Below are 17,000 nucleotides of genomic sequence, written 5' to 3' on the forward strand. Positions count from 1 at the left end.
ATTTTTTTTTTTTTTTAAGGGAAAGAAAGCTGCCACTTATTGAACAGGTGTTTACATATCTAATCTTCTTTAACACTGGAATTTGTTCAATCTGGACATGGTTGTCATTCAAGGTAGTCATGTTGGAAGGTCATGGGTGTATTTTAATGAAGCTCTCATTGCTCAAAAACATTTTGAACTTTGTAAAATCGCCTTCAGAGCCCTCACTGGAATATTCTTAATGGAAGCAATTGCTCATTCTTCAAGAGTAGGTTTTATTTTTTTTGGAAAGAACACAAATGCTGGATTAAGCTAGATAATACTTTTGGGATCGAAAGGAAGGATAAATTATAAAAGAAATCTGCGTGACTTAAAATCGGCTCGGAAGATGTCAAAGAAACTCCACAATATTTTGAACAATGGCAGGCACATCTAAATAAGTGTGTAATAAAAAGCATGTTGAAGAATAATATTAATTCTAGGGGTGCCTGGGTGGCTCCAAAAAGCCTCTGCCTTCAGCTCAGGTCATGGTCCCAGGGTCCTGGGATGGAGCCCCACATTGGGTTCTCTGCTCAGCAGGGAACCTGTTTCCTCCTCTCTCTCTCTGACTCTCTGCCTACTTATGATCTCTGTATGTCAAATAAATAAATAAAATCTTTTTAAAAAAAGAATAATATTAATTTGAAAGTATAAATTTGGTTATGTTTACTAAGCCACTTTGTTTACATCTTATATAGTAAAATACTGTTATTACCTCAAGGACATTTTTATTTGAAAAGAAAGAGAATTCTTATATAGAATGATGTTTCTAATGAAACCACTTGGCGTTTGCCTACTCTTAATTTTCATGTTACACTGCCTAATTAGAGAAGCTATTTGTTACAACTAGCTCTTTTCAAGTCCATTATCTTTTCATATTGTATCCCCTAATTAAATCCTTTATAGGATATAGGATTGTTTTTTAAACGAGGCCAAACTAGACCACTGGTTTAAAAAAAAAATCCTCAAATCTTGTAACCAACACACAAAATCTCTTACCCTCTCTTTTATTTTATTAATAATCTTTAATGTTTCAAGAAACCAAGGAAGTAATTACCTGGAGAAAACTATGAGAAATTACCAGTGATGTTATTTATGGAATTTTGCTTGAAGAAAGGCAGGGAGGATGATTTGAAATAAAAACATGACTCTAAATTTCTATCAAAAGATTTCATATGTATAAAAATCACTTAAAGGCCAAATGAACACGTTTGGGCAACAAGCCTTAATTGGCAGGATTTTAATGCATGGCTAATTGGAACACCTTTTTTTTTTTTCCTAATTGATGTATGGCTGATAAACATCTTTATATTGGTTTCAAGTGTACGACACAGTGAGTCAATTCTGTACATAAAGCTAATCTCACCACAGTAAGTGTAGTCCCCATCTGTCACCATACAACGTTATTACGATATTATTGACTACATCCCTATTTTTTGTTTTTCATCCTGTGATTTACTTATTTTATAATTGGAATTTTGTATCTCTTAATCCCCTTCAGTTATTTCATCCATCACCCAACTGTCTCTCCTCTGGCAACCACCAGTTTGTTCTCTGTATTTATGATTCTGTTTCCATTTTTATTCATTTATTTATTTGTTTTGTGCTTTAGGTTCCACATATAAATGAAAGCATATGGTATTTGTCTTTCTCTGAATTATTTCATTTAGCCTAATACTCTTGAGATCCATATATGTTGCAAATGGCAAGTAATTTTTTATGGCCAAGTAATATTCTACTGTATATATATATGTGTGTGTGTGTGTGTGTGTATCACATCTTCTATATCCATTCACCTATTGATGGACTCTTCCATTGCTTCTATATTGTGGCTATTGTAAATAATGCTGCAGCAAACAGAGTGATGCATATATCTTTTCAAAATAGTGTTTTTGTTTTCTTTGGGTAAATTCCAGTAGTGGAATAACTGAACCATACTGGAACATTCTGACTTTTAAAATTTTAATTAGTTTCTATTAAGGCTTCTAAGGTATTAGTTTCCAAAGCAAACTGAGTTTTGAAATTTTATCTACTTGGACATTAGAAGACTTGTTTTCAGTACTGTGCTTTCTGTCTTGGTCCTGTTTTCTCAGTTTCCCTGTCCTTTCCCCTTTTACAAACACACACACACACACACACACACACACACACAATTTAGAGGTGCTCACTAAATCTATTTTCAATTCCTTACTTAAATGAATGAAAACATCGATTAAAAGTGTCCATTTGCCCATAATTCCACTGATTCTATTCTGTAGAGAGCAAGCACATTTGGGAGGTGTAAGGCAGTCAGTGGTTAACTGATTAATCGATGTGAGCACATAGACACCTTGGGGATATCTACAGCCAGGCCTCCTGTGTCTTCCCCTCTGCCCTGTTCACTCTTATCCACCAAACATAACAGGTATTTTGGCTGCTAACTTTGAAAATATCAATCTTGTGGGTGGCATAATACTGGACTATAGGAGTGTTTCACTTTTTACAAACTCAGTGTATTGAAAGAATATCTATGGAAACAGAAATAGTTACTATTCATTGTACAGAATGATTTTTCAATTTATAAGAAATACCCTGTACATTTCCCAGAGTATTAAAATTAGAAATCATTTGTAAAAGTTTATTTGGAAGTAATATTTCAGGAACATGTTCGTTGCAAAATAAAAGTGGTGCATCTGTACCAGAGGAGAAAATTTTCTTGATTTTACTTGTCAAGCAACAGCATTCCATGGTTTTAAGGTTTGTTTAGCTCTGATACTGTGAAAACATAATTCCAAGTAGGGTATAACCATATTGGCTTATACAAGTTCCCTTGATATTTTCACTCCCAAACAGAGTGGGCTAGAAGAATTTTGCTTGTACCTAGAAGCAATCTCATTAATGTTTATGAGATTTCACCTCTATTGACTGGCAAACGGTCTTATGTGAAGTAACGGAGTAATCAATCAGTGGCGAAGCTAATTGGAATGTGGGTTTCCTAACCTTCTTGTATCTCAAACAAGGTCTTTCACCTAGAACAGTTTGCATGCAACTGCACAATTTTTCATTGCTTTTCTTCGGTTTGCTGTCCAAGAGTGAGACTGTGTGTGAAGAACACAGTGTAGTTGAGGCAACATGTATCTTTTTTCTTAAATGGACCAATGGAAAGAATCCATGCAGTGGAAAACAGGTGAGTAAAAGGACTGGTATTTTTTGAGCCTCTACCACATGTTGGAGGCTGGCTAAAGCAGTGGGTGTCCCAGGTTGGCCGACTCACTGTCACATGGATCTCAGACACGTCTGAGAATGCTGGAAGACCAGGGAAATTCCATCCGCAGGAAGGACAGAGGAACGTCACTGAGGAAGGTGTTGGAGGTGGTGGTGGGATCAGAACAATATGATGTGTCATTGCTTGTTGGATTATTTTTGCCTGGGACTGTGGGGGAAACAAGGCTCACTGCATGCCGTGTTACATGTGCACACCCAGGACCACACCAGCAGGCAGGTTTTTAAATTCTTCCAAGTGAGAAAACTGGTGTTCAGACAGGAAACAAATAGATAAGGGCATCTCACTTATTTATAACCTGTCTACGTGAGCCATTGGAGCTGACAATCACCAAAGAACCAAGTGGTTCTTGGCCAAGTGTTTTACTGTGGGATTCATGCTGTCAGTAAAGTCTAGGTTTATAGACCCCACCAAAATGTCTCCTCTGGAGAGTCCTTTCTCATGGGTGGAAGCAGTCCCTCCTCTCTGCAATCCCATAGCATTTGTGCATAGCTCCATTTTACTACTGTTCAGACTGCACTGCAATTTGTTTATACATCTGTCTTCAAGAAAAATAGGATAAAGTTTTCTGGAAATTTAATTTTCCACCGTCAATCATGCCCATTCTGCCTTCTACCTGTTAAATTGGGCCGTGAGAAAAAAAAAGAGGGCAGGTCCTTTGTAGAAGAGAGAGGTCATTCATCAACTTCCAAATACCAAGCTGACTTTCCTGATGTCTTTAGTGAAGAACGGGCTAGAGTCAGGTTCAATGACAGAGAAGGCATTCTAAATTCTGTAATTCTCCCACCAGCATATTAAGAATTGATTACCAACTACATCAGAGTTTCTTCCAGAACGTGGAGGTTGCTCTTTTCTACTTTAGGACCCAATTGGGAGGTCTGGTGTCCTGAAAGGAGGGTGTGAGACAAGGAAGTCCATGCTAGAGAGGAAGAGTGGGGAAAGAGCTTGACTCTCCCACCATGGACTGTGGGAAGAGAAAAGGAATTAACATCGGAGAAGCAAGTGTTGAGTCATAGGTGCCCAGAGGTGCCCTCTCTGCATTGAAGTCCCGGGGAGGGGTGGGGGGGAAGAATGCTAGATTGTTAGAGGGAAAACTGAAAGCAAAGCATTGGTTTCCTTTTGGGACAGCCACACCAACCTGAAGAGCCTGCATCAGAGAATGATGAGAGGTGAAGTGTCATTAGCAGAGAGCACCCTAGTTCCCCAGAAGCCTTTTCTGGGACTCCTGTTTTGCCAGAAGTCTGAGTGCTCTGCAAAGTGGTGCAGGCTGGCTTACCTGGGGTGGGGCGAGGGGTTCCATCTGACAAGGACCAGCAAGGCTGAAGAACAAACACATTCACAGCCAGATACCCGGAGACCACAGATAGTATCAGAGGCCTAGTCAGCAAGGAGAGGGACACCCCCACCGGGGGGCAGAGTGAACATCAGAGGCCAGCCAGATGCCAGGCCCAGAGTTGAGGCGCTCCACATCCAATCCAGCAAGTGCACACCCAACAACAGGAGAGCTGTCCTACCCTAGAGAGCAGCCAAAGGATCAACATAGGCCCGAGGTCACACTACAGACCCAGCCACATGCCATCTCAGAAGTGAGTATGGAAAAAGGGACTTCTGAGAGGGTGAGCATTTGTCCAAAGCAACTCAATTATCCAGAGAAAATGTTTAACTAGAAGACATTAGTAATTTTATATGAAATCAGACTTTTCCCTCCGCCTCCTGCTATTTAGCCAGCTTGTGGGCATTTGAGGGGAAGGTTCCCTAGAAAGATACGATAAATATAGGGTTAGGAAGAAGGTGAAGATGCTCTGAACATCTAAGTATAGCACGAGTGAATCTGTGTGGAGACAATGCCTATAACGCTTGAGCTTCTTAAGAGCTGGGACAGTTTTTTCATCACCTCTACATCCCCAGAGCATAGTAGAATACTCAAAAGGTATTTAGTGTTCTATATCTGAGTCCTAAGAATAAATGAACTTACTGATGATGAAACCACTAACGATCACTGTGTTGTCCTACCCCATTGGTAGCTCACCTTTAGAAATTCAACCTTTCATGCATTACCTTATTTATGCAAATATTTCATACATTGTTGGTATCTATATATGCATGATCTTGTGAAGGAAACAAAGATGAATTGTTTCTGCATTTATCCAAACACGAGAAATTTATTTAGTGCTTACTATATACCGGATACACAGGTCTCACCTTCAAGGTCCTTACAGATATGCAGGAGGGAGTAAATATGTTTAAAAAAAAAAAAGTCTGTATTTTTCTCAGGTTAAAACGCTGGCAGGAAACCTGCAGTGTCCAATCACATATTTATTTATTTTTTTTAAATTTTATTTTATTTATTTACATATTTAGGTTACTTCTGCAATCGTGAAAATAAAAAGTCCAGATTTAAGAAATCTGAAAGATATTCAGGATATCATATTCCCTTAAACGGTAAGAACTTTGTCTGCTTTTAAAGCTTTGCTTTTAAATGTACTTTAAAATATCTTTTGAATAGTCATAAACTGCCATTGTCCTACATCAAGGACAGGTAAAACAGCAAGGGTAAAGAAGGAAATACAGTCTTAAAAGCTGAACTCATAATCATAAACTCAAGCCCATGGATCTGTTTCTAACATGCATAGGCAGTTCTTGTCTCTGGGCTCATCCACGGAGATGGAAATACAAGTTGGCTACAAATAAGAAGTTTAGTGACTTTCTCTCTTATATCATAACTTCTTGACTATGGGACCAGAGGTACATGAGTTCTGAGGATGAGTGGTACCCCTCTCCTCTCTCCAGGAAAGATACTAATGCATACTTTCTTCATCAACCTACTATATTGTATCTTAACTGATAACATAGCTGTCCACTGCCTCACAGCAGGACTCAGGTCTGATCAGTAGTCCTATCCCCAGCCTCTAACTACAGCATAGGCATTTTTGAAACAATAAATACATCTGAAGGGCAAGTCTATTCACATGGCTTAAATTTTCGACATAACAATGTATAAACTACCCACCCTTTTTCTGGATCTGATACAACTTAACACATAGCCTACTGAAAACTGACAAAGAGAAAACCCAGAAATGACTGAGAGTTACGTAAAGCAATAAGACAAACTGTCACTTGTGTATATCCTAGCATGTTGTGTATGCTATATGTATATGTTGTGTGTATGCCTTGTAGAATTAATTTCAGAGCTTATCACAATACACACTGGGGAGGCTGGCTTGCATTCTGTATTAACTGGTCCTAACATGTTCCGAGTTAGATGAGCAGGACAGAAAGAAAATAACCAGAGCCAGAGGAATTTCTTTCTTGTCCTTTGCCTCTGATGGAAACTGCCAGAAGAATGGAAAGTGCTCTGAAGTATACACTATGTGAGGAGGAGATATGTTGGAGGTACAGACCCCTCAGCATGGTTATCAGCAAGAGTACTGCAAATCGTTTCCAACGTGAGTTAATTTTAGTTGCCAAATACCATGTTTGAAGAGACCAGCTTTCTTCTGATTTCACAGAAGCACCAGTTTCATCTGTTTGCATTTTAGTACTACACGGCTGAAAAAAGATGAATAATCTTTAGGCGAGAAGTTGTAAAGCTGATATTTCTACTGAAATGGTTCGTATGGCACAGTTATAAAAATAGCAGTGCTTTTAGAATTTATCCAAATGTCACCGCTAATCCGTCTCAAAGTCGCAGGCACAGTCTATTCTCTGCTAGTCAAGAGATACAAACTCACAAAGGTGTCTTTAGAATACAATCTTTATAAATCCTTATAAATCTCCTCATTTTCTAATAAGGGAAACAGCTGGGTTTCTTCACTTCAGTATCTCTCCTCCATCATCTTTTTCCTTAATATGTTATCACTTTTGCCATTGTTAACTTTTTTTAGCTTCCAACTATGAAGGTAAAGTTAAAACTTTTTTTTTTCCCCAAAAGATGTTCAACATTAGCTCCAATGGACCTGCACAATAAAACCACTATGTGTGTTTTGGAATCGCTAAAATAAAAGATGATGATAACACCAAGTGCTGGTGAGGATACGGAGCAGCTTGACCTCTCATACATGGCTGGTGGGAATGTAAAATGGTGCTGCAGCTTTGGAAAGCCATTTTCCAGTTTCTAAAACCAAATGGGCACTTTCCATATGACCCAGCAGATGAACTTTTGCACATTTAGCCCAGAGAAATGAAATCTTATGTTAACACAAAAACTTGCACATGGATGCTCATAGCACCTTTATTTGTAGAAGCCCAAAGTGGAAACAACTCAAATGTCTCTCAACAGGTGAATGGTTAAACACACTCTGGTACATCTAGACCATGTAATACTACACTTCAATAACAAGGATTACAATATTGATATATGCAAAAATCTGCATGCACTTAAAAGACGTTATGCTTAATGGGGGAAAAAAATCTCCAAAGGTTAAACACTGCATAATTCCATTTTATACGGCATCCTCCTGCTAGCAAAATCATATAGCCTGAGAATAGATTAATGGTTGCCAGATGACAGGGATGGGTTGGTGGGATGGGTGCAACTTCACAGCAGGAGCACAACAGAGTTGCTTTGTAGTAATGGGGTAGTTCTGTATCCTAATTGTGCTAGTGGGATCTTACAAATGGGATCACAGACTTACAAATGGGATCAAATTGCACAGAACTACACACACACACACACACACACACACACACACACATTCATAAATGAAAGAAAAGGGGTTGAAAACTGAAAAAGGTCTGTAGTCTAGTGAACAGTATTGTACCAGTATCAATATACTGGGTTTGACATCATACAAAAGTCATATAAAATGTCACAATTGGGGAAAGCTGTGTAAATGATGCAAAAGACGCTATATATTTTTGAAATTCCCTGTGAGTCTATAATCATTTCAAAAATATATATTTAAAAAAAAAAAGAAAAAAATGTTTTCCTTTCAAGTTTCATGTATCAGTTGTTTGTGACATCCAACCCTAAGTTCGGTGAACGAACTCAAAGGGCAAGAAGAAAAAGCAAAGACAGGTTCTTGGTGTCTCTATTTCTTGAAGAAACAAGAAACAAAAGTATTTGGTGCTGTGCCAACTATTAATGAATTCTGGTTTGTGAAAACAGAAGTGCTCTGAAAAAGGGTTACAGGGTCACATCTTATCATTTCCTTCCTCAGAAATTTTCATGGCTTTTACCTATAAAATTAAGTCACACTCTTCCTCCTGACATTGAAGACCTCCTACAATATGGTCCCAACTTAAGTCTTCAGTTCTGTCTTTTTCTATTCCTTTAAGAGAATCCATTGCTTTAATTGGTTCTCTACAGTAGGGCCTGAGTTTTCTTTAAGACTCAAATTTGGCTTCCCATGGCACTTAGCCTTAAGTCTCAAACACTTGACCTGGCCATCGAGACTCATAGTGTTTGGTGTCTGCCTCCTTCTCCAGGCCATCTTGTACTAGTCTTCATTCCCTATGCTCAGTCACATGACTGGTCTCCAACTTCATCTTTGCCACAGCCCTTCCTACCCAGGGCCTTAAACCCACTGTCTTCTTTGTTTAGATTTCTTTCCACCCCTCCTCTTTATTTATTATCTCTTATTTTTATTTTTAATTTAAATTTTATTATTACGTCCAGTTAGCCAAAATAAGCCATCATTAGTTTTTGCTGTAGTGTTCAACAATTCATTAGTTGCATATAACATTCAGTGCTCATCACAACATGTGCCCTCCTTAATACCATCATCTGGTTATCCCATCACTCCACCCCCTCCCTTCTGTAACCTTCAGTTTGTTTCCTAGAGTCCAGAGTCTCTTATGGTTTGTCTCCCTCTTTGATTTCTTCCCATTTAGTTTTCCCTCCCTTTCCTTGTGGTCATCTGCATTATTCCTTATGTTCCACATATTAGTGAAACCATATGATAATTGTTTTTCTCTTTTTTACTTACTTCGCTTAGCATAATCCCCTCCAGTTCCATCTTTGTTGATGCAAATAGTAGGTATTTATTCTTCCTGATGGCTAAGTGATATTCCATTGTATATATAAACCACATCTTCTTTATCCATTCATCTGCTTAAAGACATCTTGGCTCCTTCCACAGTTTGCCTATTGTGGACATTGCTGTTATAAACATTGGAGTGCAGGTGTCCCTTCTTTATACTATATCTGTATCTTTGGGGTAAATACATAGTAGTGCAATTGCTGGGTCGTAAGGTTCCTCGATTTTTAACTTTTTGAGGAACCTTATACTGTTTTCCAAACTGGCTATACCAGCTTGCATTCTCACCAACAGTGTAAGAGAGTTTCCCTTTCTCCACATCCTTGCCAACATTTGTTGTTTCCTGTCTTGTTAATTTTTCCTTTTAACTGGTGTAAAGTGGTATCTCACTGTGGTTTTGATTTGCATTTCCCTGATGGCTAGTCATGTTGAGCATTTTTTCATATGTCTGTTGGCCATTTAGATATCTTCTTTGGTGAAGTGTCTATTTATGTCTTCTGCCCATTTCTTGACTGGATTTTTACTTTTTGGGTACTGAATTTGATAAGTTCTTTATAGATGTTGGATACCGGCCCTTTATATGTAATGTCATTTGCAAATATCTTCTCCCACTCCTCTCCCATTGCCTCTTAGTTTAGTTAACTCTTTCCTTTGCTGTACAGAAGCATTTTAACATGATGAAGTCCCAAAAGTTCAGTTTTACTTTTAAAGATGTGTCTTGAAAGAAGTTGCTGTGGCTGATGTCAAAGAGGTTACTGTCTATGTTCTCCTCCATTGAATGAATTCCTGTCTTACATTGGGGTCTTTCATCCATTTTGAATTTATCTTTGTGTATTGTGTAAGAGAATGGTCCAGTTTCATTCTTCTGCATGTGGCTGTCCAATTTATTGAAGAGACTCTTTTTTCCATTGGATATTCTTTCCTGATTTGTTGAAAATTATTTGACTGTATAGTTGAGGGTCCACTTTGGGGGTCTCTATTCTGTTCTAATGATCTGTGTGTCTGTTTTTGTGCCAATACCATGCAGTCTTGATGATCACAACTTTGTAACAGAACTTGAAGTCAGGCATTGTGATGCTCCCAGCTTTGGTTTTCTTTTTCAGGACTCCTCTGGCAATTCAGGGTCTTTTCTGGTTCCATACAGATTTTAGTATTGTTTGTTCCAGCTCTGTAAAAAATGTCAATGGTATTTTGATAGGGATTGCATTGAAAATGTAGATGGCTCTGGGCAGCATAGATAGTTTAACAATCTTTATTCTTCCAATCCATGAGCATGGACTTTTTTCCCATTTCTTTGTGTCTTCCTCAATTTCTTTCACAAGTATTCTGTAGTTTCTAGAGTATAGCTCCTTTACCTCTTTGGTTAGGATTATTCCTAGGTATCTCATGGTTTTTGGTGCTATTACAAATGGAATCAATTCCTTAATTTCTCTTTCTTTAGTTACATTGTTAGTGTATAGAATTGCAACTGATTTCTGTGCATTGATTTTGTATCCTGCCACATTGCTGAATTGCTATATGAGTTCTAGTAATTTGTGGATGGAGTATCATGTCAATTGCAATGAGAGAGAGTTTGACTTCTTCTTTGCCAATCTGAATGTCTTTTATTTCTTTTTGTTGTCTGATTGTTGAGGCTAGGACTTCTAGTACTATGTTGAACAATAATGGTGATAGTTGGCATCGCTGTTGTCTCCTGACCTTAAAGTAAAACTCTCAGTTTTTCCCCATTGAGAATGATATTCACTGTGGACTTTTCATAGACTTTGCATAGATGTTTTTATGGTGTTGAGGTATGGTCCCTCTATCCTAATACTTTGAAGAGTTTGAATCAGAAAAGGATGCTTTTATTTTATCAAATGCTTTTTCTGCATCAATTGAAAAGATCATATAGTTCTTATCTTTTCTTTTATTAATGTACTCTATGATTGATTTCTGAATGTTGAACCACCCTTTCATCCCAGGAATAAATCCCACCTGGTCGTGGTGAATGATCATTTTAGCACCCTGTTGGATCCTATTGGCTAGGATCTTATTGAGTATTTTGGCATCCATGCTCATCAGGTATACTGCTGTGTAATTCTCCTTTTTGATGAGGTCTTTGTCTCATTTTGGGATCAAGGTAATGCTGGCTTCATAGAATGATTTGGAATTTTTCCTTCTATTTCTATTTTTTTTGAAACAGCTTCAATAGAATAGGTATTATTTCTTCTTTAAATATTTGGAAGAATTCCCCTAGGAAGCCATCTGGCCCTGGGCTCTTGTTTGTTGGGAGATTTTTGATTACTGCTTCAATTTCCTTATTGGCTGGGGGTCTGTTTAGATTGTCTATTTCTTCCTGTTTCAGTCTTAGTAGTTTTTAAGTTTCCAGGAATACATCTATTTCTTTCACTCCCCTTTTAGACTTCAGTTTCACTATCAGTTCTTCAGGGGATAACCTTCCCCAACTTGCCATTGGAAGTCAGGTTGGTTTGAGAGCCATTTTCATAGAACTGTGTTGCTTTCCTTTAGAATGCTTATCCTTCATTAAAACTATACATCCATTTGTTTGATTATTTGACCAAATGCTTCCTTCCCTATTTGACTAAAAGTTCCATGAGAATACAGCTTCTATCTATTTTTGCTTGCAACTTTATTCACCACTTAATAAAATGTCTTGAACATAGAATTATTCAATAATTATTCTTTTAGTGACTGGTTGAATCAAACTGGAATAACTGCTCCCCAATCATATTCATTGGGTTTCCTGCTCCCACGCTTCTGTCATGCTCTTCATCCCATGTGCAAATCTATACCCACATTTTATCTTCTCTACATTTTATCTAATCTTATAGACTCATATGAATGGGTACTTTCTTGGTCTTTGGAAATAAACATCATCTCTGCCTTCTTTGGAAACTGTAGCACTTAGGCATCTGTTCTCTTGCGGTACTTGGCATTGCTATCGATAGATTTTTGCCTCTTATGCTCTTTATCAATTCATATGTTTCTGGAGGGCAAGGCTTATTCATTTCTCTTTATGTCACTTGCAATAACTAGCTCATTTCTCAGAGGCTTAATTAATATATTTTCCTTATTGATTAATATGAGTAAAAGCTAAACACATATTAAAAGCTGAATTAATATTTATAAAAATAAGGAAAAATTATTGGCACTTGTTAGTTCTACTGATTTCCAATGAGTAAACAAAATTAAATGACTAAATAGCTGTACAGACATGGTTCCAGAACAAATGCCTTCTGTTCTGACCATTTATCATTATTTAATAGGCTTATTTGTTATACGTCGCAAAGTCATTCTAAAATTGTTAGATTCAACTTGCTTTTTTACTTTTCACTATTCCTTGATCAGTAAATTACAATGAAGACCAACTGATATTCCAGTAGAATTATTATTTTTCTTTCTTGCTAAAGAATTAAGATAAACTTTTTCAGGTTTAATCAGGCATTGAAGAACGAATTTGAGAGAGGTAGCAGGATGGATCAGAATGGTGGGGTATGACATGGGTTGAACTAAACACCTGAAGACCATGAGACCAGTTGTTAAGAATAAATTGCCACTGTTCCAAAAAGAAAAGAAAGGAAGAGAAAGGAAAGTTGAAAAAAAAAACAAACTTTTTTTTCAAAAAAGCTCCATAGAACTTAAGAAACCAACAATTGGTTGTGACTTTACAATGCTTAAAAACAAACAAAAAACTCACAGAAGCCAACTAGATTTTCAAAGGGGAGCATCTCCTCTTCATTCTCCCCAGGCTCACTTACAGTTTTTGGCTCTGGACTAATGGGCTCAGCTCTGCCACAAAGCTAACATTTGTCTCTTCCTTCTCCTGCCCTATCTGTAAAGACATTCTGGAGGCCTCTACATTTAGGTAGAGAACTGCTGGGAATTTCTGTGCCCCCCCAAAGTGGAAATCAATACAACTGAATTAACTTCTTTAAACATTTATTGAGTACCTGGCATGTGCTGGGTTTTCTAGTAGATACTAGAACTTTGGAGGTGAACAAGAAATTACCCTTGCTTGTCTACCTAAGAACTCATAGTCGGGTGGAGTAGGTAGGAATATTTAAACATCATTCTTCAGACTGTAGACAGAGCTAACAAATAAAGTGCCATGGGAGCCCAGAAGAGAGATACCTATTTCTGTTGCGGGACTCATTGAAGTGAGTGTGAGTGAAGCTGAGTATGGGGGCACGTAGCTGATTTCCCAGCATTTATTCATCTTTCTCCTCCTGCAGTGGGTGACATGTGATTAGTGGGATTGATCCCATTCTGAGGCCACGAGTGAGTCCTGACTGGTGAGCCAGTAACTCTCAAGCAGAGATGGTACTTCTCTGCCAGAGGGCATTTGAAAATCCACAGGGACACTTTTAGTTGTTTTAAGGCTGAAAAAGACCCTACTAGCTTTTAGTGGACGGAAGCTAAGAATGTTCAATGACCAATAAAGTAGGAAAGGGACCCAAATCATGAAAAATTGCCCCACCCAAAATGCCAGTAGTACTCCTGAAAAACATGAGTCTGAGACAATCAGAAATCTTATCCTGTATTGGGTTGGGGAGTCCAACTTTAAGCCAATTAGCTCACAGCATTCCCCTGCTGTCATTGTGGTCCAATTAGTATAAGGGCTCTGGACTTCTTTTCAATGGGTTTAGGTAGACAAGCATCCCTTCTGTCTCACTGGGCATGCAGGAGGAAGCCTGCAGCCCCATCTCATTCCAGCTTAGACAACTTCCCATTCAACCCATGCAATCTAAATATGTTTAGGTGGTTGGTCTGCTTGCTTGATTCTGCATCATTTTAAAAAAATTTTTTTTTAAATATTTTATTTATTCATTTGACAGAGATCAAAAGTAGGCAGACAGGCAGGCAGAGAGAGAGGAGGAAGCAGGCTCCTGGCCAACCAGAGAGCCGGATGTGGGGCTTAATCCCAGGATCTGGGACCATGACCTGAGCTGAAGGCAGAGGCTTTAACCCACTGAGCCACCCAGGTGCCCCTGATTCTGCATTTTTGTTATTGTTTTTCTAAGTAAATTATCTGAATGGCAGGAATGTTGTTGTGATATCAAGTCTAAGTAAGATATAACATACGTGAATAATATTTTGTTTTCATCCCAGAGCCTTGGAATGCTATAAAATTCATAATATGGCCATAAAGGGGAAATGAGGGTGAAAAAAAAAGTCAAGTGTATAATTTATGGTATAATGAAGAATGTAAATGGTGTCTGGTGAAAGTTGTGAAAACCTAAGTTTAAACTTGCAATTGTGTTTGTGTGTGTGTGTGTGTGTGTGTGTATGTGTGTGTACACACACCCATGTGCATAAAAGAAAAGGAGAGGGAGGAAGGGGGGACAGAGTGGCTATCTTCATGAATAACACTATTTAGGAATTTGTATCTTGTTCTTTTAGGAAAGATTCTGTCCCTTCTGGTTGCAAAATCTCCTTATTAAAGAAAGCTAAAAGAAAAGATTATTAAGCACTGATTCCTTAATCAAAGTCCATTAACTTGTTCTAAGATGTTTTAAGTTGTGTTTAAAATGGCTCTGTTTTTATGCCTATCAACTCTCCTACTGACATAAGATTAGTTGGTAGTATTCATAGTTAGAAAATATTTTCCTACATTTTCAGTAGTTACAGTCCAATAAGAACAAAGAGGAAAAAGATATGCAATTACATTTGAATTAAGAAAAATTAATAAGCCATAGAAATAATGCACAAGTTAATTTTTAAACACCCAATGTCCCTCTTGCAAAACCTTTAGAGAAGCATTTAGATTTCCAGGGGACTAAACTGAAAGCAAACTATATCTGGAAACTGAGGAGGGTGAGACATACATAAGATCACCAGTACCTGAATACTGGTCAGAGTCGTGTACTGGTAAGCCTTGACCACCAGGTAATTTGCTTCCAGGTCGATGAGTCCCAGGATCATATATTTCCACCATCTTCGTCGTAAAATTGCCAGGAGGTTTTCTTCTCCTGTGTCATGAAGGTGAGAAGAGATGGGTTAGGTTCTGAAATAGAAACTGTATATTTAGAAGGATTCTAAATTACCGTGGTACTCTATATTTTTCTTGTTCCTTAACAAATATTCAATTAAACAAATGAATCGTGTCAAAGATTGACATGTTTTTACTTAGCTAATAGTCTTCATTGTAGACCTTGTCTTTTCAAATTGGTTTTTATACCAGAATAAGACTAGGTAGGTTTTTAGTTCACCATGAAAGGCATTTTTCTCACGAACATCTGATGAAAAAAAAAAGTCACATAATGTAAAAATAAAAGGAAAGGCATACCAGAAAGGCTGCATAAACACATACAAAGTCCAAATCATTCTAAACTTCAGTATTGTGGTAAAATAGAAAGAAACAAAATGAGGGTAGGCCAATGGACAAAGGCCTATGCTTGACAGCACATCTGCAGTTAGACTCCCAGATGCCATCCTGAGTGCTTGCCCAGCTTTGAACATTACATGCTTTGAACATTATATTCTGGTGGGGTGTGGGTGATGGGAAATAATTAAAGTAGAGGGTCACTCTCGGATGGACAAGAGCCATAGGATCATGGTCTGAATATTGCTCCCAACCATAATCTTCACCATCTTGCCACTTAAGTTTATAACATCAGAACAGATTTTGAATCCCTTAGCTTTTCATCCATATTTTTACATCTTTCAAGCCTGAAAGAAATCTTATTTCTCAAGGGGAAATCATGATTGTTAATAACAGCTCTCTAGAGTCAAGCTGTGAGGTCTTCATAGAAGTATGGGATCTGCAGAAACTGAGTGAATAGTGACTGTGTTCATTATGATTGCTGCACAACAAATTATCCTAAAACACTGCTGCCTAAAACAATAAGCAAGGATTACCTCCTTGTTTTGTGGGTCAAGAGTCTGAACACAGCTTAACCGAGTGTCTCTGATTCAAGCTGTCTCAATAAGCTGCAGTCAAGTTATCACCCATGGATGTAGTCACATCTGAAGGTCTGACTGGGGAGGGATCTCCTTCTAAACTCACTCAGCATGGCTATTAGCAGGCCTCAGTCCTTACCTCAAGGGCCTACCTGAAGACATGGCAGTGTGATTTCACCCAGGATGAGCACTGGGGGCAATGGAGACAAAATGCAGGGGAGAGGTAAAGTACAAGTTTTTTTTACTAACATCATCAGAAATGGGATTTCTCCCCTATTCTCTTCTTTAAAGGAGGGTCAAGAAGTTTAACCTACACTCAAGGAAGAGAATTTTGTAAGGGTGTGACTATCAGGAGGCAGAGATCATTGGAGGTTATCTTAGAGGTTGGCTTCCCCAGTGACACACACATCTAGTATTTTAGCTATGCTTAAGCTGGTTCTCAAGAACCTCAACAGACTCCACATCCTCGCCTGTCTCTGAGCCACTCTCAGGACTTTGAACTCCTAATTTCTACCACTGGTCTTATTCAACTCACCTTATGATATGAGGTGAAGACCTTTTCAACCTTACATAAATTTGTAAAACAAATCTTTCCAGCTACATAGAGAATGTTGGAGTCTGAGCTGTGCCTAGTTGGCAAAAGAGAGAGGTCTCTGGACCTTTGGTAGCTAACCCAGTTTTCAAGCCTCATTTTGGGAGCCACACTTCTCACAGCATTTGTTTCAAGTACACTAAAAATCTTTCTGACTTGGTGAATTGTTAATTCCTGTTCATCCTTCAAAATTTAGCTATTCTCTGCCATTCTGTCTGCTGTCACTGCCCCCTTGGCAATGTGTACCCAG

General features: G+C 38.2%; 1 protein-coding gene across 3 annotated transcripts in view; it reads right to left on the reverse strand.

Moving 5' to 3' along the window:
* Positions 1–17,000, reverse strand: part of SLC35F1 (solute carrier family 35 member F1) — a 394,338-nt gene that overhangs the window by 60,517 nt on the left and 316,821 nt on the right. For all 3 annotated transcript variants that reach the window (XR_014311866.1, XM_082730957.1, XM_082730956.1), the window contains exon 3: positions 15,100–15,227. Coding sequence is in view for 2 of the 3 variants with exons in the window: in XM_082730957.1 (XP_082587083.1) it covers positions 15,100–15,227 (128 nt within the window). In the remaining variant the exon portion in view is untranslated. The remainder of the gene's footprint in view (positions 1–15,099; positions 15,228–17,000) is intronic.

This window comes from Mustela nivalis (assembly GCF_964662115.1).
Source record: "Mustela nivalis genome assembly, chromosome: 5".
Taxonomy (NCBI): Eukaryota; Metazoa; Chordata; class Mammalia; order Carnivora; family Mustelidae; genus Mustela; species Mustela nivalis.